Genomic DNA, 21,762 nt, shown 5'->3' with positions numbered 1-21,762 from the left:
TTTATGACAAAAAAAAATGTTTGATGAAAAAAAATTCGGGTTAAAAAATATTTTTTTCCAATTTTGACCCATTGTATGTCCAACTTACTATGGTCTTATATACGTCGTTGCAAAGGTCTTTGAAGTATCTATCATTAGATATCCATATTGTCTATATTAATGACTTAGTAATCTAGATATAGGTCAAAAATCGAGGTTGTCCTAGTTTTTTCCTTATATCTCAGCCATTTGTGGACCGATTTTCTCGATTTTAAATAGCGACCGAGCCGGAAGAATTTCGGAGCTAATGATGTATGAATCGTGTATGTAAGTTATTTGGGGGCTTCGGAAAGTTGATTTCAACAGACAGACAGACGGACATGGCTATATCGATTCCGCTATCTATAACGATCCAGAATATATATACTTTATGGGGTCGCAAATGAAAAATGTGGAAATTACAAACGGAATGACAAACTTATATATACCCTTGCCACTCATGGTGAAGGGTATAAGGAGTCGTTTTGTTAAATTGGTAACATTGCAACGACGTATATAAGACCATATTTTCTTTTTCACCAAAAGTTTTTTTTCGCTAAATAATAAAAAAATGAAAAAACAAAACAAAATTTTTAAAATGTCTAAAAATTTTTTTTTTACAATTCGAAAATTTTTTTTTCCAAAAAATGAAAAAAAAAAATTTGTTTACATAAAAATATGTAAAATTTTTTTTTTGAACTATAATTTGGTGAAGGGTAAATAAGATTCGGCATAGAATATCAATTGATAGGTATTTTGAAGCTTTTTCCAATGACATACTAATAATTACTAGAAATTTGGATCGACAATGGACCAATTTCCCGCAAAATATTTTAGGACAAGGTTTCTTAAAGGAAATATGGAAAAATAACAATAAAGTAACTATCTAGAAAGAGGTTTAACGCCAAGACATTAGGCTTTAACTTAAAACGTCATTCCTAATTTTATATTAAAAAAACCCTTTTTAAATAATTTTTAATACATTTTATCATAGAAAATGTTCATCAGACACATTTCTTGTTTTTAATTTTAATGATTGGTTTATAATAAATACATACATATAGTAAAATTATCTTCATCTACATACATACAATACAAATAATACATATTTTTTTAATGTTTTGTTTTCTTTTACATACAATGTTTTTTTTAATTTAAAATTTGTTCACATTTTTAGGTTCTTTTATTTTTATTTTTTATAAATTGCTATATTTAAATAAAATGTATACACTGATATCAGAAAATATGTGTAAAGGTTTATTAAATATTCATTTATACTAAATATACGATATTTGTTTTCTTTAAGATAATCTCCAAAAATTGTTTTTTGTTTGTTTTTATTTGTTTATTCTTTACACGACTGCAAATGAGAATGATGTGTATGTGAATGATGATGATTGTGTGAATTGGTGGCATTTGATAAACCTGCTCCCGATAATGTAGTATTGTTTGGTTTCACGACGGGATTGCGTAAAACAAGTTCTGAGTCTTCAGATATTATGGGTAAAAGATTTGTCCAGTGATAGTTGATTAGATGGCTAATGCTTTCAAATATACGATCCTTGGTACGAACTATACCCTCAGGATCGATGAGTAATAAATGTTTCGGAGTTTTGCCTTGGAGGCCAGTTAAAACATATTGACCATGTTTGCCCTGAGATTCGCGTACCAAAAAGTCGCCATCACTATCAAGCATACCCTCCGCCACGGGGCGACTAATTGAACCGTGAAACCAAGTCTCAGTCATTAACTGGGATCTCTGTACTTCGGCTGATAGCGACAGGGGAGCTGCAAATAATTAAACGTTTTAGTAAAATTGTATTAAATTATATATAATATTTGTGTTTACGTATATCAAATACATCTGGAGGTTGTTGATGTTGCTGCTGTTGTTGTCCAATTATCATATTATCTTTCATTGGATCAAATGCATTCAAGTTTAGTTTATTTGATGTTTGATCTGGCGGTGGACTATTCAAGTCTATTAGATTACTGCTAAGGCGATCTCTAGGTTTCTTTAAATTTAATTGGGCCACTTTTTGTAGCTGTTGTTGGTCGTGTTGCAATTCGTTGTCGTTCATTAAATCTGGAGGTAATTTGTTGGGTAAATCATTGTAGTATTCCTTATCGTTTTCCTTTGTAGTGGCATTTACATTGTCCATATTTTGCGCATGGTGATGTCTACATAAGTAAAGATGTATAAATTAAATTTGTTGTATTTTAAATAAATTGCCTCGATTTATTACCCTTTACGGTTGATAGCATTATAACGTAGCATAAAAGCTTTGCCAATTGTTACGATAAGATCTTCACTCTGGCCGCCTATACATTCCAATACATAGCAAGCTCGCCATTCGTCTTCATTTTTAGCAATATAAGCTAAAAAATCAAGGGTATCCTAGAAAAGAATGATATTATTTATTAATTTAAGATTGGTTGCAATATTTAAAGTTACATATTAAAGTTGATCAGTCTATTAGAAATTTTCCAGGAGAAATTAAAGATAGAAATAAATTTAATAAAAAAGCTACGGATGTATATTTTTTTGAAAACATTTTGTTTTGGTTAAAATTAATATTTGGTAGAAAAAAATGTTTTGATGAAAAAAAAATGATGGTGAAAAAAAAAATTAAAAAAATTCAGGTTAAAAATATTTCTCCCGGTTTTGTACTTCTATGTTATGACTTAGTAATTCAGATATATATAAAGAATCGAGATAGTCGTGTTTGTTTGTTTATATCTAAACCATTTGTGTACCCTCAAGAACCCTAGTCTGATTTTAAAGAGTTCTATTCTAAATAGGTAATGCAACAAACGCAATAATGATAAAAAAAATAATATAAAATTTGAACTAAACTTTAAATACATATTAAATCACATTCAAAATCCAATACCCATACTTACGGTATCACCGCCCGAAGCAAATGATATTCTAGGCATTTGATGAGATGCTATGATTTCGCCATTGTCGACATTTATTAAATTTAATGAACGACTCGAAACATTGATAATAACGTTGGTGCCAGCATTCGCCATACAGGGACGTTCTGCTATATACTGCGCTATCTTTTTATCAATACGCCTTTTGCCGACAGATTTTAAACCAGCAGCTTCACAAACACGATTTATACATTCTCTACATAGGTACATATATAGCAAGGAAAAAAACATATTGTTAGGAATATGAACTTAAACTGCCCAACTTACCTGGCCACCTGTGTCCTAGTATGAAAATCCAAAGATTTCATGGACGTATTAACTTCGACACAGCCCGTATACTAAAAATGACCGGAAAAAAGAAAACAATACAAACAAATTTGTTCTTAATCATGAAGCCATATACAATGTACATGTATGTATTGGTTTTTGGTATTGTTAATTGATTAAACATACTCGCACATTAAATGCCACCCCTTTTTCCATGATAACTTCATCGGGATATATGCAACCATCATTGCCACCAACAGCCCCACCCATTGCCGCTGTAGCTCCACCACCTCCACCACTATCACCAATGTTGTTGCCGCCTCCGTTACGTATCATATTTTCTTCTAATTAATTAATTGTTAATAGCTTCTTTGTATTATTATTATAGTTGAATGGAATTATATTTTGTTGTTTTATTTGTTTGTTTTCGGTGTGTAAATTATTACTTCCTGTATTCAGTTTTGGAATGTTATATTGTATATTAAATTCGTTTGTTTTTTTACTATGTATATTTGTTGTTGTTCTTTTTCATATATGTTGCGTCTGACTAATTCCACCAGAATTCCAGTTAATCTAAGCTTATTATGGATTCATACACTACTAACTTGTACATATTATTTTAATGCGAATGTATTTATGTTGAAAAACTTGAAATATTCACTTTAATTGCAAAAATTTCGACAATATTTTCATTTTAAACGGTTGGGAAAATATTAATTACATATTTGTTGTTTGTAAAATTAAATAAAAGTGTGTATATATTTTGTTTTGTTCTTTTTTGCGAGTCTTTTATCATCAAGGGTTACAAAAAATTTTCTTCTCTTTCATTCACAATTGTTGTTTATTTTGAGAAGAAGAAAAATGTGTAATTTTGTCATTAACTTACCAATCTGGTAACTTCATCCGGTATTCAGTCAGACTGAAAGCGAATTTAACAAGGTGATATTCGAAAATACACTCTCATTACTTCGAATGTCAAACTCACTCCATGTTTAAAAAATTAATGAATTCGCTCACCGAAACGACGAATTGAAATAAATGCATGCAATTCACTTATTTATTATCACCACTATCTGCAAAACATGTGAAATTTATGTTCCCATGAAATATCCATTTCTCTCGAAGGAAAAATTTCTATCGTGATATTCCCATGAACTTTTCATTCACAATAGTTGATTTTGTTCGAAACAGATGTTTATTGTTTACAAAATTCCATATAAAAATTTCCTATGTTGGAGAATTTTTCACATGATAGTTGATAAATGGGAATAGGGAACATATTGATTCGCGATAGTGGTGAAATGTACAAGGCATATTTAACCAGGTGTCAGCGTAACGCCAGCTGACTATTTTTTGCCTTGTTTTTAAATTTGTTATAAGATTAAAAAGATTATTTTATATTTAAAAAAGTGAGTATTTTTAACCGCTTTATGTGCATAAACAAAAGTGACTATTGTTCTTGTATTGTTGTAGTTACGCTGCAACCTGTATTTATTTGAATTCTCCAATGCTGTCACCTTGTTAAATTCGTGAAAAATACAACTCTGAAAGTATCGAGTAATTACTTTTTGGTATTGAGTACTTTGAAAAATATACATATTGAGTACTGAGTACCCAAATACTGAACACTATTGTCAAAAACTGCAAGTTTTGTTCTTCATTTCAGGCATACAGCACGTAGGTTTAAAGAAAAAAAATTTGTGAAAAAATTCAATATTTCTAAACTAAATTTATTTTCCTTGCAGTTCATAAGAAAACTAAACGAAAATGTTGGTAAAACATATTGCTAAACAAGGACTCTTGTTGAAAAATGGTAAGTATTTAGCGAAATATTTCGTGGAAACAGATCGTCTGCACTAACCTTAAAAATTACATAACTGTAAATAAAGTTTGTGGATATTTTTATGATGTAAAGTGATTAAACGATACAAATTTAATGTTATTGTAGTTGGTGCTATGTCCCGTGCTGCTTACCACGGCAGTGGCATTAAAGTAACCATGGATGATATGCCCGTACCCCAAGGTGACTGGAAGGAAAACCACAGCCGTCAAAACGCTAAATACAATGCTGTTTTATTGACTGGTATTGCTGCTTTGGTCGGCACCATTGCTTTGGTAATTTCAATATGAAATCAACTTTAATTTGCATTTATTTAATTATATTCCTTTATGTTAATAGGTCAAATCTACCGGTATTATCGAATTGAACTACAGCCCACCCAGCTCTTTGGATTAAGTACTTTATAATCTGTGTACTTGTTTATTGTGTCTAAGCTAAATTTCCCCCTTACAAATAAGGTTTAAAATGGTTCAAAATAAAGTGATAGCGAAATAAAACCAACAAACTTTGTTCTGTTCTTATTTTCTTTATTTTAATACACAGGACCGTCATCTAAGTTGTCATCTTCTTCGTTGTAGGCTTCTCCATTGTCAAAATAGCTATTGCCATAATCATTTTCGTCATCCATTTCATCGTCTACCACCTCTTCATTTTCTTCCATTTCTTGTTCAGAATCTGAATTGTTTTTATTTCCAGTTTCTTTATCATTATCAGTGCGTTCTTTTTCCTCCAATTGTTTTAAACGATCTTCAATATTGCCTGTCTTGGTCTTTTTCACATCTTTGGGTTTCAAATCAGTCTTACGTTTTCTATTGGCCATTTGTAATTCGGCAGGCATTAGGGACCAATTAAATTCCGCTTTAGTTTTCATTTTATTCGATTCTGTGTCATTCTGAAAATTTAATTTTGTTAAAAATTTTCTTTACAAAAAAGAGTATTAGTCATACCGCTGTTTTTTGCCCATAACTTAAAATTGACTTATTTATTTTGGTTTTTTCTAAAGTCTGTAGAAAATAGGGCGAGTCTCTCATGTGATTTAGGAAATCTTCTTTCCACAATATCTGATAACTTTGGGCAGCTGTTGTCTTAAAAAAAAATACAACTTTAAGATAGTGGTAGATACATTGGCCTATTAGTCTTACCTCTAATGTAACAGGCTTGGACATTAAGGGCGGATAGGTAGGTGGCGGAGCCGTTTGTACCTGTGGCATATCCTTGCCTACACATCCTAATGTCTGTAACTGTTCTTGTGTTAGGGATCCTGTTTTACCTCTACCTCGTCCCGCCATGCTGCTTAATTTGTTTAAACGTTGTTTATTTTATTTGTATACTTTACAATTGTTAAAATACAATTTTTTTACAATTCCATGCCGTTTTAATGAAACTTTGCAGATTGTGCAGACATGTTATTGTTTTCATAGCAAATGTCATTTTTTCTCTCTCTCAAAATGCTCTCTATGAATCAATAAGAGTTGCCACATCAAATAAAGTGAATAATTCCTAAAGCAGTATTAGGGAAATCAATTCGGTTAATTCAGCGTTGTAATTTTTAAAATTTATTTAAAATCTTTAACGTAACGCTAATAAAATGGATTATTTCTTTTTATAAATTGGATTAATTTACCATTTTCGTTCGGAATGGAATTCTGTGAGTGGGCGGTCGTGGCATACATATTTCATACAAAAATGTTTTTATATCGTAGTGAAAAACGATAACAAGACATTTTAAATATGGGGTTCAAACCCCATATTTAAAATGCCTTGTTATTGTCTTGTAACTTGTGTTAACATTTTTGCTTGGTAATTAATTGCTGAAGCTAAATCATCAAGAATCCTATCTTAATGTCTTAGAAAAACTAGTAACTGATAACTTGTCAGATTCGTGTCATATCGGTTATGAAATATTTAAGCTTAAACAAAACAATATCAGATAAACAAATTGTATACGTTAACAAAGATGTAATCATTTATAAATTATAGAATTCATTTAACATAAAATTGTAGAGAGCAATATTAAAAATATATATATTTTTTAAATTAACATGGTTTTTAAACATACACTAAACTATTATTATTACATATACATACATTTATTAACTAAACATATAAAATATAGAGATTTTTAAAAAAATTATATAAAATAGAAATTATTGCAAACTTTAAATTGGCATAAACTACATATTATCATCAAGATAAACGTTTGTTCTGCACATCATTACACTAATATAGATATATACGAAAATCATTTTTTTCAAAACAATATTCGTTAAACATTATGAAAAATTTAATATGTACGAGTGTGTAAATATCATATATATTTTATTTTGATGTGGAAGTTGGTGGTTCGTATTCTCCATTTGTGGCTAAGCCAACTTTTTCCATTAGTTCAGTTAATTTCTGAGCTTTGCGATCTTCATTGTGGGCGATAACAGTGCATAGGTGCTCAGTTAAAAGTTCTTTCTTCTCGGCGGCATTATGTAAATCTATTTTGGCTTTTAGAAACTGTGACTCTATTTTCATGTAATGTTTTCTGTAAAAAATTAACAACAATTTGTTAGAAAATTGATAATTTATAAATCACTGATATATGTAGTATTATAATGATATTTTATTCTTCTTGGTTTTGATCAAATTTACGTTTCTTGTTTAAAAATCGTTAAAAATAACATACTCAACAGTGGCAAAATGTATACAGGCATTATCGATTTGTTTTCTTAACAGTGCTACATCGACGGCAAGATCATTGTCTAATTTGGCTAGTTCGGCTTTTATTTCTTCAATTTTACGAGTTTCGGCGGCAGTTTTTTGTGAACTAAAAATAAAGTAACATTTTAAGACTTTTAATCAGATCTTCGAATTAATTAATTCAATTTAATATTAATTCACTGACATCTTAATTCAGAATTAAAAATTTCAGCAAATCATACCCAACAGTACAAAATCGTTAGGTTCATTTAAGGATTTAATTCATAATAAAATTTATTCAACCTTTGAATAATTCAATTTTTATAAAATCTAATACAAGAATGAAAATATTTAATCTTCATTCAGCTTAGTTTCATTGCAGTTTTGCATTTAGTCATATACAAAATGAAGAAAAATTGAACCATTTTATAGATTTTATTAAGTTATAATGTATTTAAATTAAAGAAACATTTTTATTTTTTTTTATTTATTTATTTTCAACAACCTAGCCTTTTTATATTTCAATAAGGAATGTATTCCTTTAATTATTTATTCTTCCGACCCTTTGCTTTTAAATGCAAACTCATTTAAATTTCAATTGAGAAAATTTTAAGAGGAGATAATTAACCCTCCGTCGCAATCATTTTCAATCAAGACTAGTCGCAATGTACCAAATTGATATCAATAAAAGAAAGGCGCGTTTGAAAATAATATCTTCATGTTTTATTTCGAAAATATGAAAACAATATTAAACTCAAATTATTTAAAAGAATAATAAAAATAAAATTACAGTAAAAATTAATTTTTTATCAACAAATAGCTTAAAACTTAGGATGTTTAAAAACATTTACAATAAAAAAGTTTTTGGCTATAAGAACCAGATCAGTTGCGACTAACGGAGGGTTAGTTATAAGCATCCCACCCAATAAGCACCAAAGCCCCAAAAATTCAAGCATTTTGTTGGCATTTGACTTGAATGATAATGTAATTATGTTTTAAACTTGAAAAATATTTTGTTCATCCAATTTTGTTTCAATAAATCTTTTGCAACTAACGGAGGGTTAGTTATAAGCAGCCCACCCAATAAGCACCAAAGCCCCAAAAATTCAAGCATTTTGTTGGCATTTGACTTGAATGATAATGTAATTATGTTTTAAACTTGAAAAATATTTTGTTCATCCAATTTTGTTTCAAAAAATCTTTTTTTCACCAAACATTTTATAACATAAAGTATACATTGGAGATATAACTAGGACAACCTCGATTTTTGACCTATATCTGGATTACCAAGTCATTAATATACAAAAATGAATAAATAAAATAAATAAATAAATAATATAGACAATATGGATATTTAATGATAGATATTTCAAAGACCTTTGCAATGACGTATATAAGACCATAGTAAGTTGGACCTACAATGGGTCAAAATTGGAAAAAAGTGTTTTTTAACCCGAATTTTTTTTTTCACCAAAAATTTTTTTCGCGAAATATTAAAAAAAATTTAAAAATTTAAATTTAAAAAAATCAATTCGAAATTTTTTTTTTTTTAAATTAAAAAACAACTTTGGAAAAAAAAATTTTGTTTATCTAAAAATATTTAAAATTTTTATTTTGAAGTATAATTTGGTGAAGGGTATATAAGATTCGGCACAGTCGAATATAGCTCTCTTACTTGTTTTTATCAATAATTTGTTGTTTAACTAATATTTTAGATATGATAAATGGATTTTAGCTCCCAATTAATATACATACATATATACACATGCAGAAGTACAATTTTAGATTTTTTACTTACTGCTGTTCGATGGCTTTGTACAAAATTTCCTTCTTTTGGCGATTTTGTTCTTCTATCATTTTACGATGCGATTCAAAATCTTTCAATGAAATACCCTTAAAAGGTGACTGCACATTCAGTGATGCAGGTGCAGCAAAAGCAGATGGATGGTGAGCTTTCTCATTTTCATCAGCTGGCGAAGAGCGTAAAATCGACGAATCGTCTAAACTATTTGTACAAGTTGAAGATGATATTTCACTATCCATTTCAGTCCCTAATTTTAAGATCGAAGAGTCTTCACTTGATGGCTGTGTAGATTGTGTATCCATATCATTTGTTGTACTTTTTCGCTCATCGTGACCTTGTAAACGTTTCTCTGCTGCTAAATATGCTTTATTGGTTGTTTGTTGTTGTTGGCCACTTGTCAAGGGTTGATAGAATAAAGCTTCTTCTATAGATTTTGACATACTGCGATCAAGATTGATATCTTCCATGGAATCATTAAGTTTATCACCCAGTTTATTATTGTTATTACCATTTGCTAAATTCATGTTTGTTGATGCTACTTGTTGCTGTTGTTTTATTTGAGACATTTTTTGTTGGCGTAAATATTCGTTTTTGTCTGGCATACGTCTGATGCCACCGTGTCCACGAAATGTAGCTGGTTTCACTACCATAAACAAACACAAATAGAGATTTAAACACACACATCATACAAGTAGAACTACAATATTTTGTATTCTTATTGTCAACTTAATCTCATTTTTGTTAATATACAAAAAATATACATGAAATTTAGTTAAATACTTGCTCAATACTCACTCGTTTCCACGGCTGTAAGTTTTTTATGTTTATTGCCGGAAACTCGATTTATTTCATCTTGACTAAAACCATTAAATTTATCCGACATATTTATGTTTCACACAACTATTCTATTTAATACAATTTATTATTTTCTATTATAAACAACTTTATTTATAAATATGTAATTAATTAAACAAAAAAAATTTAATTAAAAATGCAAACAAAATCAAACAAATCACTACCACATAAGAGATGGCATAAATTAAAACAGAATTATTAAATTTGGTGAGAGCAGAGAATTCTGGTTGTAAATGTCAAAATGACTACATCATCAAAAGTGTTGCCAACTGTTTGCAGCCACATGATCATTGAGAAGAAGAACAGTGTTGTTAAGATGGGAAAACCGTTATTATATTTGCATTCATTTAAGTTTGGTAATTTTTAGTTCTTTTCTTATTTCATCAATGTCTTGTTCCCAGCGTTCCTCCCAGAACACAGACATCAAAGGTTTAGCATGTTTACCATTTTTAATTGCCCACGGTAAATAATCATTCCTGTAACTTTTTCGATTTCTAAAAATAAAAACAAATATAAAAAGTTATTTAATTTTGTTAGTGTCGAATGTTATTAACAGGGCTGAGATTTTCATGCACTAAAAAAACAAAAATATCCATTATAAATCAAATAATATGTTTTAATCATTTACAAAATGAATTAGAAAAAAAATAGATTTATGGCTTTTTGTAATAGATTTGAATTAAATAAATATTTAATTATTCAATTCAATGTATTGTTTGTTATTTTGTAATGGATTTGAATTAAAGAAACATTTAATGATTCCATACGGAAATAATAGCACACTACGTTACATAAACGTGTCAATTGAAAAGAACTCTGTTTCTGTACTGATTTATGAAAAATAACCAAACTAAATTACTCACTTTGCCTTCAAACGCATTGCTCCGAAAATTGCACCACCATAACACATTGGTAAACCATTATTTAAAGCCTCAAACCATTTAACAGCCACTTCGCCCAGCATATTTGTGGGCATATCGAGTATTGTATGAACTAAATCGTGACACTCTCGATATCTAGTCATTATATAAGCCAATTCGGGATCATCCATAAAACGCACTTCCATACGAGAATCTGGAGTAACTTGCTAGAAAAATGATCAACAAACAAAACATTTAAGTTTTCAGGTAATATGTACATGATTAATTAAAAAAAATATATAATTTCTTACATTATCATCTAAAAATTTAACATAAGCACGTCCTAATGAATTTTCTGGCATATGACGCAATTTCTCGATATCAACAGTACGTGTGTTAATACGTGGTTTATGTTGCAATATACGTTGGCCTTCCTCGCTAGATTTCATTGTATGCAAAATGTTTTGTAAAGCTTGTTCACCGGTCGTCTCACCCAAACAAGCAATCATATCGTGTCTATTTTAGGTAAATTAAAAAAATCATATTTACTTATTTAAATTTCTAAAAGAATAGTATGCCCACCTTCTTGGATCCACTAAGGCTGCAATTGATGAACCAGCTGCCAAAAGAACTTTTTGAAATGGCGTCATTTCAATGCGATTTTGCATAAACTCTTTGGTAAATTCATCCCAGTGCTGTTGTGTTAATTCATCTGTATCGGCCTTATAGTCTTTCTCTTCAGCTATATTGGATGTTGCAAGTGTAGCAAAATGTTTTATATATCGTTTGGGTGCAGAAAGGTGGAATGCTCTTTTATAGATATTATGTAACATTGTAAATGTTTAATTGTTTAATTAAGCTGCAATAGAAAGTTAATTTCATTCATAACATTTAATCAAAAGTTTTGGGTAGGACTACCCAAAATAGGAAACTTCTGTTCCTCCGAATTCCCTTTACAAATATGGGGATTTTAATATATCGGCAAATATTGGATTTTATTTATTAAATTATTTCATTGGTAGTTATAAAGTTACAGTAATATTAATGAAACCAATGACTTGACTGTACAGTGGTCGCCAATACAATGGAAACTCTTCCAAATATTCAATAGGTCAAAATCCAAAAAATTCTTATGAAATTTGTATTTTTTAGTATTTTATTAATATATACTTTTCTATGTCGTCACCTAAAATGCAAAACAACGTATCATCAAAGAATTCGAAAATGATTTTATTATTGATTACGATTCACTACATCATATTACATACATATGTGTACAAAATTTTAAACTTTTACTATCAAAAATAACCAAGTTATAACCAAAATTTAAACTAAAGTATCATCAAGTATATGATTTTCTTGAACAAAATAACTTATACGCTTTGAGTAATTAATAATAATAAATAATAAATTTGTTGCAATTGAATATTTGTTGAAGTCTTAATGAAAATTTAATGAAGAAACTTTTTTAGTTTAAAAAAGTAGTCGTTAGTAATTAAAATAAAAAAACATAATAAAATTAAAAAAGTATATATAAACTGCTTTTATTTAAAATAAAAAAAAAATATTTTTATTTAAGTTTTTATTTTTTCATAAAAATTTATATTCAATTCAAAAAAACGTAAGTCATTGTAATTCAAATTTGAAAATTTTGTTTCAATATCTCAAGTAGTTTTCATTTTATATCGTTTTTTGCTTCTCCTATAAACTTATGAAAAGTGATGTTACGTAATTTTGCATTTTAGGTGACGATATACCTATATAAAATTGAAATGGTCTATGTATGTACTGGCATCACGTGAGAACGGCTGGAGCGATTTGGCTGATTTTTTTATTCGATTCGAAATTTTCAGGAGATTGTTTGTAAAGAAAAAAAATTAAAAAATTCGGAATTTTTAATATATTGCCTTCTTTTCACTTCTCACTTTTCTTAATAAAATACACTTTTTGGAGAAACTTGAAGAGCTAACATTAATCATCTAGTTTATTATATTAAACAAACAAAAATAAGAACTTAATTAAGTTCTAAAAATAGAAATCAAACTAAAAAGTATTCATTTATACAAATTTATTTTCGCTGAGCCTAACTCAGGAATCAATCGTGATATTTAGGTAATTAACAGCAATCACGTAAATTTTTAAACACCTGTTCATCTCTTATATACAAACATAATGATCTGTGATAATGATGTTACCTCTAGTACTACATAGTTTCATACAAAATATAAAGAAATAAATAATATAAAACCAAACAAAAATTCAAGTATAGTTTGATGACTAAACACAATTTTTTTTATAATTCAATGACTTTTAAGCAAAACAAAAAAGTAATAAATAAATAAATAAACATTCATGCTAAGAACAAAACACTTTAAGAAATTATAGATTGAACTGCAATGAAATATATTTTTATATCCTTCATAATCGAGGGACTATATTTAATACCCTCTATCTTAAATTTCCATAAAAACTAGTTTTCGATACAAAACCCAATATTCATATTGAACCGAAGCCCTTATATTCTGATGTCCATTTTTTATTCGTTTGAAATGCCTATCGATGCCATTATGTATGGATATAACATCGTGCAAATGTCCTTCGCGGCTTTGCTGGGTGGCGCGCATCCGAAATGTTAAATTTTGCATGAATCTGGCGCACAAATCTGTCTGAATTTGTCCGATGACGTGGATTATATTGGCTTTGAGAGTCGCAGTGGTTTGTGGCTTATTCTCATAGATCTGCGACTTAACAAAACCCCACTTCACCTTAGGGTCAGTTTCCAACTGTTCCTGGTGTCATTCAGCGAACATGCGTTGTAGTTGTTGATCGATAAATCTGACCAACGCTATTTGGCAAAACAAACTGAATAAATGACAGATAATTCTAGATATTTAGCCTCAACAATATGGCAGCTATTAATCGTCAAAGTTCAGAAGTATCTTGGAAGACCCTTTATATTTTAAAAGGGAAGGTTAAAAAATTAACATTTAAAAAATATTTTCCAATTCAATACGTATTTACAAAATTATTCATACTTCGATGAATAGTTATTTTTCCCGTGTATTTATTTAGTTATAAAATTACTACCGATTGATAGAGTAATTAATTGTTGTTGGTTCTGTTTATTTTTTCTTGTTTTAACAATCAAAGAGATTTGTATCCCCAGGGCAACAAATCTCTATATTTATATTCTTTTTAAAATGATGAAAGCTCAAGCAGACAACCGGTTTAGTTGGTTCCCATATTATTTTATTATTCTTCATTTTTTAAATTCCAAAAAGTACTTACAGAAAAATATAAAAATAAACATTGGAACGATTATATTTTTAAGGTAAGCATGTGCAAAGCTTTTTATGTACCAAAAACACATACACACACTTGTTATTTTTTATTTATTTTCATTTATTTAGAATCAAGCCCTTAGGGCCAAATATGATTCATATTCCACTCAGAAAAAATTAATTACATAAAATTAAAAAATTTATACATAGTAAGAATAGAAATTAAATACTAAAATTTTTTTTAAAAAAATATAATAATCAATAAAAAAAAAAAAAAAATTGTAATATAAAGTATAATAATTATATACATTATACGATAACAGTATTAGGTAATATGCAAAGGGGAGAAAAATAAAAAAAAAATAGAAGCAAAGAAGCAAATTTACAAACTTTGTTCAAAATATTGTTTCAGTCTACGCTTAAATGTTTGATTCGAAAAAGAAAAAAAATTTAATTTTATGGGAAGAGGATTCCACACCCGTAAGACTCTCACGTGAAGTGATCTTTCATAAATGGAAGAGGCTATACGGTGACACACTATCTGTGGGTTTCTACTAGATCGCGAAAATTGGAAACTATCTACAATATACCTCGGACAATTCATCATAATAGTTTTACGGAATAGTAACAGTATTCTTAATTTAATGAAATCTTCAAATGTAAACCCAATAAAATCCATAACATAGGGAGAGACATGAGTTCTAATTCTCAATCGGTAAATAAATCTGATAATACGATTAAATGTAAGTTGGATTCTCCTCAAGAATGTACTGTTGGTGCCTGAATATATCTCCAAGGCATACATCAATTGTGACATTAGGAGAGCATTTGCAACATTCCTCCTAATACGAAATGGAAGGTACAGATCAAGTGAATATAATCTTCTGATGGTACCATTCACACGTGCGCAAACATAATCAATATGTTTCGAAAAATTCAGTCCTCGGTCTAAATAAACCCCCAAGCACTTCATTTCATCACCTAAAATAATATCAAAAATTGTGCAAATAGTGCCAACACGGCGAGTTACTGCGAGCAATGACATTAAATCACGCCAGATACTCAGCTCCATTCGATTCTTACACCGCATATGATTGCTCTTTTATAAAAACTACCTGTATTGGTTTTTATGATTATAAATATTCCTTATGTTACTGGTTCTACTTTTCCATCTTACATAACTTTCGTAAGAGACAATAACGTCGAAATATCAATCTGAATTTACCATTAATATTTTGTAAGTTCTATGGTTGATAGCGTTAAAAGAAGGAAAAGGTTGTGTTTGATAAACTGCAAGTTTTGAAACAATACAACTTTTTGAAATAAAACAAGTAAGATAGCTATATTCGGCTGTGCCGAATCATAGATACACATTCACCAAATTATACTTAAAAATATTTTTAGGTAAACAAAATTTAATTTTTTTTAACATTTTTTCTTTTCGAAATTGTTTTTTAATTTTTTTTAAAAAAGTTTTTTCCAAATTTTTTTTTTTAATTTTTAAAAATTTTATTTTCGAAAAATAATTTCTGACAAAAAAAATTATTGATGAAAAAAAAAATTCGGGTTAAAAAATATTTTAACCCGAATGTAGAAATTACAAATGGGTATAAAAAGTTGTAAAAATTACACAGGCCAACAAATTTTTAAGCAGGCCAGAGTATACTTTCCAAAATGTTTGAGCAGCGATGAATGAACCATTGTATTGTCACTCACTTCGCTGAATCCGAATCTGGCCACAGAATTTGCCCATTACTTCAGGGTTTCGCCATATTCGAGCAGTTTTTTTTTATAAAATTTGTTATGTCGTCTGAACTAAAGGCGAAAAAATGTTTGCATTCATAGCGAAATAGCAATGAATCGGGGTTTTCAAACTTTATGATAGGATAACAGAGGTTAAGCCAATAGGTAGACGACATATTTTTTTATTCGAAAGATTAATACATGGCATTAGCATTTGAAAATTATTTCGGACATATGGACACCACGCCTGTTCTGTGCATTCTGCACGTTCATTCTAGCTTGATTTTTGTAGAAGTAATGTCCGATGATGCCACCAGCATCATGTTTTATATTAATACAAATTATTGTAAAACCCATTTAATAAATATTTATTTAAATTTTTTTTCACCATTTATTAAACATTTTATATTAAAGTGGTTTTATCAGTTGTGGTTCTGTATATAAAAGATAAGTGTAAATAACATAGTTTGATTATAAATGCAATATTTCAATACTGGTCATGTTTATAGGCTTTAGCAAGAAATAAGTAAATAATAAAGAGAAACATAAATTATAAAGAGATTCTTAGAAATAAGACTGAAATGGTGCTATGATTAAATAGTACTGAAATGGTGCTTTGATTAAATACCACCTGATTATTAGCGTGCTCATCAAAAACTTAACCATAGCTCTTTGTAGAAAGTAGTATACCAAGAATTTGGAAAATAATTATTATATAATTGAAGATATCAGAAAAAAGTATATGCACATATAGAAGTATGTACATATAACTAGATAAAGGGAACTGTCAATAACTGTATATTTGAAGTTCTTCAGAAAATAATTTATTTGATTGATTGTTCATATTCATACATACATAGATAGTTTCCTTGCATTTTTATATCAAAAAAGATATATTGGGGGTATATTAATTTCTTATTTCGTTTGTAACACATTAAAATATTTGTCGCAGACCCATATATATATATTCTGGGTTCTCATAAGATTCTAACGCCGTCTGTCTGTTGAAAACACGCTAGGTTCCAAACGAATGGAGCTAGCTGGGTGAAATTTTCCAAAAATACGCTCTGTTGTTATGATTTGTTGATTTCGCCTAGCCCCCATATAACCGCTATATAAGAAAAATATTTTATTGTCACATATTGATGGAATATAATCGTCTTGTTAATTCTGTGAATTTCTCTAAAAAAAACTATATGTATGTATTTACATTTACTTCAAATACAAATTATATGGAATTTTTAATGACGTTGATTTAACTATAATTTTGAAGCAATAACTTTTCAATGAAAATTTAAATAATTAGCTTGAAAAAATATCTGAACCAGTGCATCTAAGAATGAGCGAATTAATACAGCATTATATCCCCTATTTATTTTAGACCTAAAATTTGACAAAGTTTTTATCTATCAGCCTAATTATGAATAAAAAATTCCGCGGGAGTTTTTTCTCATTGAAATTGAATAGGAAAAATGAGAAAAGGGAAAAAACTCCCGCGGAATTTTTATTCGTAATTGGGCTGTATATGTATCTGGATTAAAAAAATATTCTTATACCAAACAAATTTTTGGCATACAATTTTTTTTACATAAAATTTTTTTTAAAAAATTAAAAAAAATTTTAATGATTTTTTTTAAATTTTGTTTACCTAAAAATTTTTAAAATTTTTATTTTGAAGTGTAATTGTGGAGGTGAAAGGTATATAAGATTAGGCATAGCCGAATATAGCTCTCTTACTTGTTTTAATTAACACGATATTGCATGAAATGTATATTCTACATACAAACGGTATACTTTGATACAAACTATTGTGTACATAAAAAGATAAATATTTTTGTTATCAACTGGAAACATTTGTATCAACAAGACAAGTACAATGTTTGGTTAGTTAATATTTAATTAGACAAATTGAAATGTTGCCACCAACAACATATGATCAAATATTTAAAACATCAAATTTGATTTTAGATAGTGTGAGTTGCATCAAAAGAATTTAAATTCAACAGCTATTTAAAAATATGTATAGGTATTAACAAAAACTGTCAATAATATTATGATTAACATACCGAATAAAAAAACAACAAAATAATAATAATAAAAGACACGAAAGTTAAAAGTAATATTTGCCGCATATTCATAATTTTAAATATAAATTACCATTTTTTTTTATAAACTTTGATACATTTAAACATTTATTATGAATAAGGCCTTTAGTAATAGATCGGAATGTCTCCTGCCATAGACCTAACTCAGTTGTCAAAAACCTATGTGCTGATAATGAGGGTAGATGAAAAATCAAACCCCATTTTTCCTAAAAATGCTGACGAATACTTATTTCATTAAATGAAATACAAAATATATATTTTTGGAAACTTGTAGTATATATAAACAATGTATTGATAAACATTTCATTTGTTTATATTTCCTTAGCACATGTTATTTATGTAGTTGATTTTTTTATTACCTACATTAGTAAATTACTATAAATACAATTTCTATTAAAGTATTCCTAATATTTGAAAAATGTGTTACTTTTTGTGTTAACAACCAATTTGATACACACGAGACCATGTACTAGTACTACTTTTTAAATAAAATAAAACACTGTTTATATATTTTTTTGTTTCATATTAAATTACATTTGTTATTTGTATTTTTTTTTAATTTTTCTTTACTATGGCATTTTTAAAATTTACATACAATTATTTCTGTACACAATAAACAAAAAAAAAAATAATCATTTATAAAACTTAATTTATAACTACAAATACCGCATTAGAGCAAAAATAGAAATTCATAGATTAAATTTATAAAATACATACATACTATATACTATTTATTATATTATTAAAATTTAACACACATACATTGGTTTAACATCTTCTTACATTTTAAAGATAATGATGCTGTGGCTGGATGTGGTGGTTTTGGCGACGAAAATGAATTAATTCCAACAGAAGAAAGAAATAATACGCAATACTACTCGTAAACTAAACAGCTTCACTTTTGCTTGTTGTCGGTATCAGTAGTTCCTTATCGGGCGCTTGCTTCCGTCTAAAAGTAACGTACGTATACAAGAGGCTGGCAAATACGCTTATATTAATGCCAATGCAATTTAACCACGAGAATATGTAATCGCCACCAATGAACATGCCCAAATAGGTGACACATATATTCTTCAAACAGCCTACAATGGTGGTTGTCAAGGCCGAATTGTGTTGTGTACAAAGTATTGTACTGTAGGACAATATGAAGCCCATAAAACAGCTGAGTAGGAACTGTACCAGAAAGTAGGGATCATGCCAGTTTTTAAATTCCAGCGAGGCATGCAAATCCCCCGTCAGATAGGTGATCAGTAAGGCGGGTATAAACATGAATAGCGAATTGTAGAACATTAAGCCATATTTGCCAATTTCCGAAGTATCCAATTTCTTTTTGACAAATACGCCATTGGCAGCGGTTAGAGCATTTGTTATCATGACAAACGTATATCCGTGCATATTGAAGGACAAATCGTCAGAGGCGGCCAATAGGGCACCACTTATCATGCCATACACACTGACCTGTACGGCAACTGAAGGTCGCACACCCAATATTTTCAATTCCAGCAACATGGTCATTAGTATGGAAAATCGTCGCAGAGCAGCAAACATGGGCAGACTCAAGGCTTGTGTGCCGCCCAGGCCAAACATCATATTGCCCAAAAAGATTAGCGGCAGGGGAAATATTTTCTTAAATGTATTGCGCTGCAGTGTGGGGTAGGTGACTAGTTTTAGGCGTTTGCCCATGCTTAATACTATTATGCTTGCTGTTAGCTGACCCAGGCTCAAAAATAGAAACGAGGGAAATCTGTAGGATGTTAGTACGGTCTTATTAACTACGGTTATCATAAACGATGACAGCCCATAGAACAGGGCACTGGAAATTTTCTTAAAATACAACGTCACATCTTCTTTTTGTTGACGCAACTCTTTGGAATTCAAACTGGACGTACTTCCTCCAATATTATTGCTGTTGCTTAATTCCAGTGTCAGGGAGCCATTGCCACCACTAATGGCTCGTGTTTCCATCGCGTACAGCTAGTAAAGCAGACACGCAGGCAGTAGCTAGCAGATAGCCAGTCAGCACTTCAGTCAAGCCGTAAAATATTCGTACGCAATCACTCGCTATATACAATTACTACTGCGGCTGCTGCCACAACAGGCAATTAAGTAAATGAAAAATTCTATTACACTTCTTTTTTTCTTTCTTTGTTCTATTTACTTAATTTCCGTAGATATTGACTACGTAATTACTCGTCGTCGTCGTATTTTTTAATATTTTTCTTTAATTTTTTTATGCACGTTCAATATTTAACACTTTATCCATTTATAATTATTTTAATTCGTTCCGTTTTGGGTTCTTCGTCGTTGACATTGCACATTTGCTTTTCTTTTATTTGTTTTAATTAATTTTTGCACTCGATTAATTTAACTACCGCAAAATTTCAATAAAGCAATTTTTTGCCCTTTTACTTTATTATGGCCATTTTGACAGAGGTTCTTTTTAAGACTGACCCGACCGTCAGTGAGTCTGTGGTTTGTTTTCTGTTTTGGTTTTCTCTTTATCACAAATTCTGACATACCGCGTTGTTTCATTAAACTACTCATTTTATTGTAGTTTTAATGTTTACTTTAATGCTAGTGTTTTAATGATGTAATTATTATAAATAATTGTATCTACTTACCACGTATTTATCTTGTTATTTAATATTATTTAATTATAATTTATGTTTTAATAAAATAGTCTTATTGTCTTTCTATTATTCACTTTTGCTGTCAAAAACAGCTGCGCAATAAAACAGGGTTGCTCTTTGTGAAAGAACAGACGAAACAAAGCGTAGTTTCCCAAACTTTATTTAAAAGGTCCCGGATAGTATTTTCTTTCATTCAAGAATTATATAACATCGTACAATAGAAAATTGTTAATACATGAAAAGGACTTTCATATTTTTTCTTACTCCACTATGCCGTTATAAGTATCAAACTAATGAAGAAGATTTTGCTATTTCGGTACAATTATTTGTTTTAATATTTTAGAAATAAATAAATAAAAAAATGTTCTTCAAGAATTTCATCCTGTACTATCCTTGAGATTTTTCCATAACTTATTTTAAGAAATTATTAAGAGTAAAGATAACATAACATTTATTTTCCTATTTATTATTTATACTATCTTTAAAAATCACATAATAAATTAATTAATCTACTTTTCTCCATTTGTAAAATAAAAATTGATATTTACACTAAACGAACATTACGAAATACATGAAGTTTTATTCTTTGAACTCCCATGATTTTGATTGGCAAACACATTCGTCAACGCTTGACTAGTTCCATGGGCTATAGAGTCCCGCTAAACCTTGGTTATAAACATTTTAGAGGAATATCTAAACGCATTTGTTCACATTTCAAAATATCCATCAACTTG

At 29.2% G+C, this 21,762-nt stretch overlaps 6 protein-coding genes across 6 annotated transcripts; 1 reads left to right on the top strand and 5 right to left on the bottom strand.

Moving 5' to 3' along the window:
- Positions 1-979: 979 nt before the first annotated feature.
- Shc (SHC-adaptor protein) lies at positions 980-4,016 on the bottom strand. The gene is made up of 6 exons (XM_065502910.1): positions 3,412-4,016; positions 3,226-3,296; positions 2,923-3,154; positions 2,265-2,416; positions 1,868-2,199; positions 980-1,806 (listed from the first exon to the last, which is right to left on the bottom strand). Exons 1-6 carry the CDS (start codon positions 3,559-3,561, stop codon positions 1,364-1,366), a joined length of 1,380 nt encoding a protein of 459 aa, XP_065358982.1. The 5' UTR covers positions 3,562-4,016; the 3' UTR covers positions 980-1,363.
- Positions 4,017-4,816: 800 nt separating this feature from the next.
- Positions 4,817-5,570, top strand: LOC135953184 (uncharacterized). The gene is made up of 4 exons (XM_065502912.1): positions 4,817-4,902; positions 4,971-5,038; positions 5,174-5,340; positions 5,405-5,570. Exons 2-4 carry the CDS (start codon positions 4,993-4,995, stop codon positions 5,459-5,461), a joined length of 270 nt encoding a protein of 89 aa, XP_065358984.1. The 5' UTR covers positions 4,817-4,902; positions 4,971-4,992; the 3' UTR covers positions 5,462-5,570.
- A 1-nt stretch (position 5,571) lies between these two features.
- On the bottom strand, positions 5,572-6,389 carry Polr3G (RNA polymerase III subunit G). The gene is made up of 3 exons (XM_065502911.1): positions 6,208-6,389; positions 6,013-6,150; positions 5,572-5,957 (listed from the first exon to the last, which is right to left on the bottom strand). Exons 1-3 carry the CDS (start codon positions 6,352-6,354, stop codon positions 5,598-5,600), a joined length of 645 nt encoding a protein of 214 aa, XP_065358983.1. The 5' UTR covers positions 6,355-6,389; the 3' UTR covers positions 5,572-5,597.
- A 615-nt stretch (positions 6,390-7,004) lies between these two features.
- Gorab (Golgin, RAB6 interacting) lies at positions 7,005-10,493 on the bottom strand. The gene is made up of 4 exons (XM_065506303.1): positions 10,350-10,493; positions 9,549-10,197; positions 7,737-7,877; positions 7,005-7,595 (listed from the first exon to the last, which is right to left on the bottom strand). Exons 1-4 carry the CDS (start codon positions 10,435-10,437, stop codon positions 7,385-7,387), a joined length of 1,089 nt encoding a protein of 362 aa, XP_065362375.1. The 5' UTR covers positions 10,438-10,493; the 3' UTR covers positions 7,005-7,384.
- Positions 10,473-21,134, bottom strand: Coq4 (Coenzyme Q4). The gene is made up of 5 exons (XM_065506305.1): positions 21,020-21,134; positions 11,852-12,128; positions 11,581-11,785; positions 11,273-11,496; positions 10,473-10,903 (listed from the first exon to the last, which is right to left on the bottom strand). The coding sequence occupies exons 2-5, from the start codon at positions 12,100-12,102 to the stop codon at positions 10,753-10,755; spliced, it is 831 nt and encodes a 276-aa protein (XP_065362377.1). The 5' UTR covers positions 12,103-12,128; positions 21,020-21,134; the 3' UTR covers positions 10,473-10,752.
- Positions 18,901-20,848, bottom strand: frc (fringe connection). The gene has a single exon (XM_065506304.1). The coding sequence runs from the start codon at positions 20,361-20,363 to the stop codon at positions 19,284-19,286; it is 1,080 nt and encodes a 359-aa protein (XP_065362376.1). The 5' UTR covers positions 20,364-20,848; the 3' UTR covers positions 18,901-19,283.
- Positions 21,135-21,762: the final 628 nt, after the last annotated feature.

The sequence above is a fragment of the Calliphora vicina genome, chromosome 3, assembly GCF_958450345.1.
Source record: "Calliphora vicina chromosome 3, idCalVici1.1, whole genome shotgun sequence".
Lineage (NCBI taxonomy): Eukaryota > Metazoa > Arthropoda > Insecta > Diptera > Calliphoridae > Calliphora > Calliphora vicina.
Note: the sequence above shows the minus strand (reverse complement) of the source record. Positions and strands in the feature narration are given on the sequence as shown.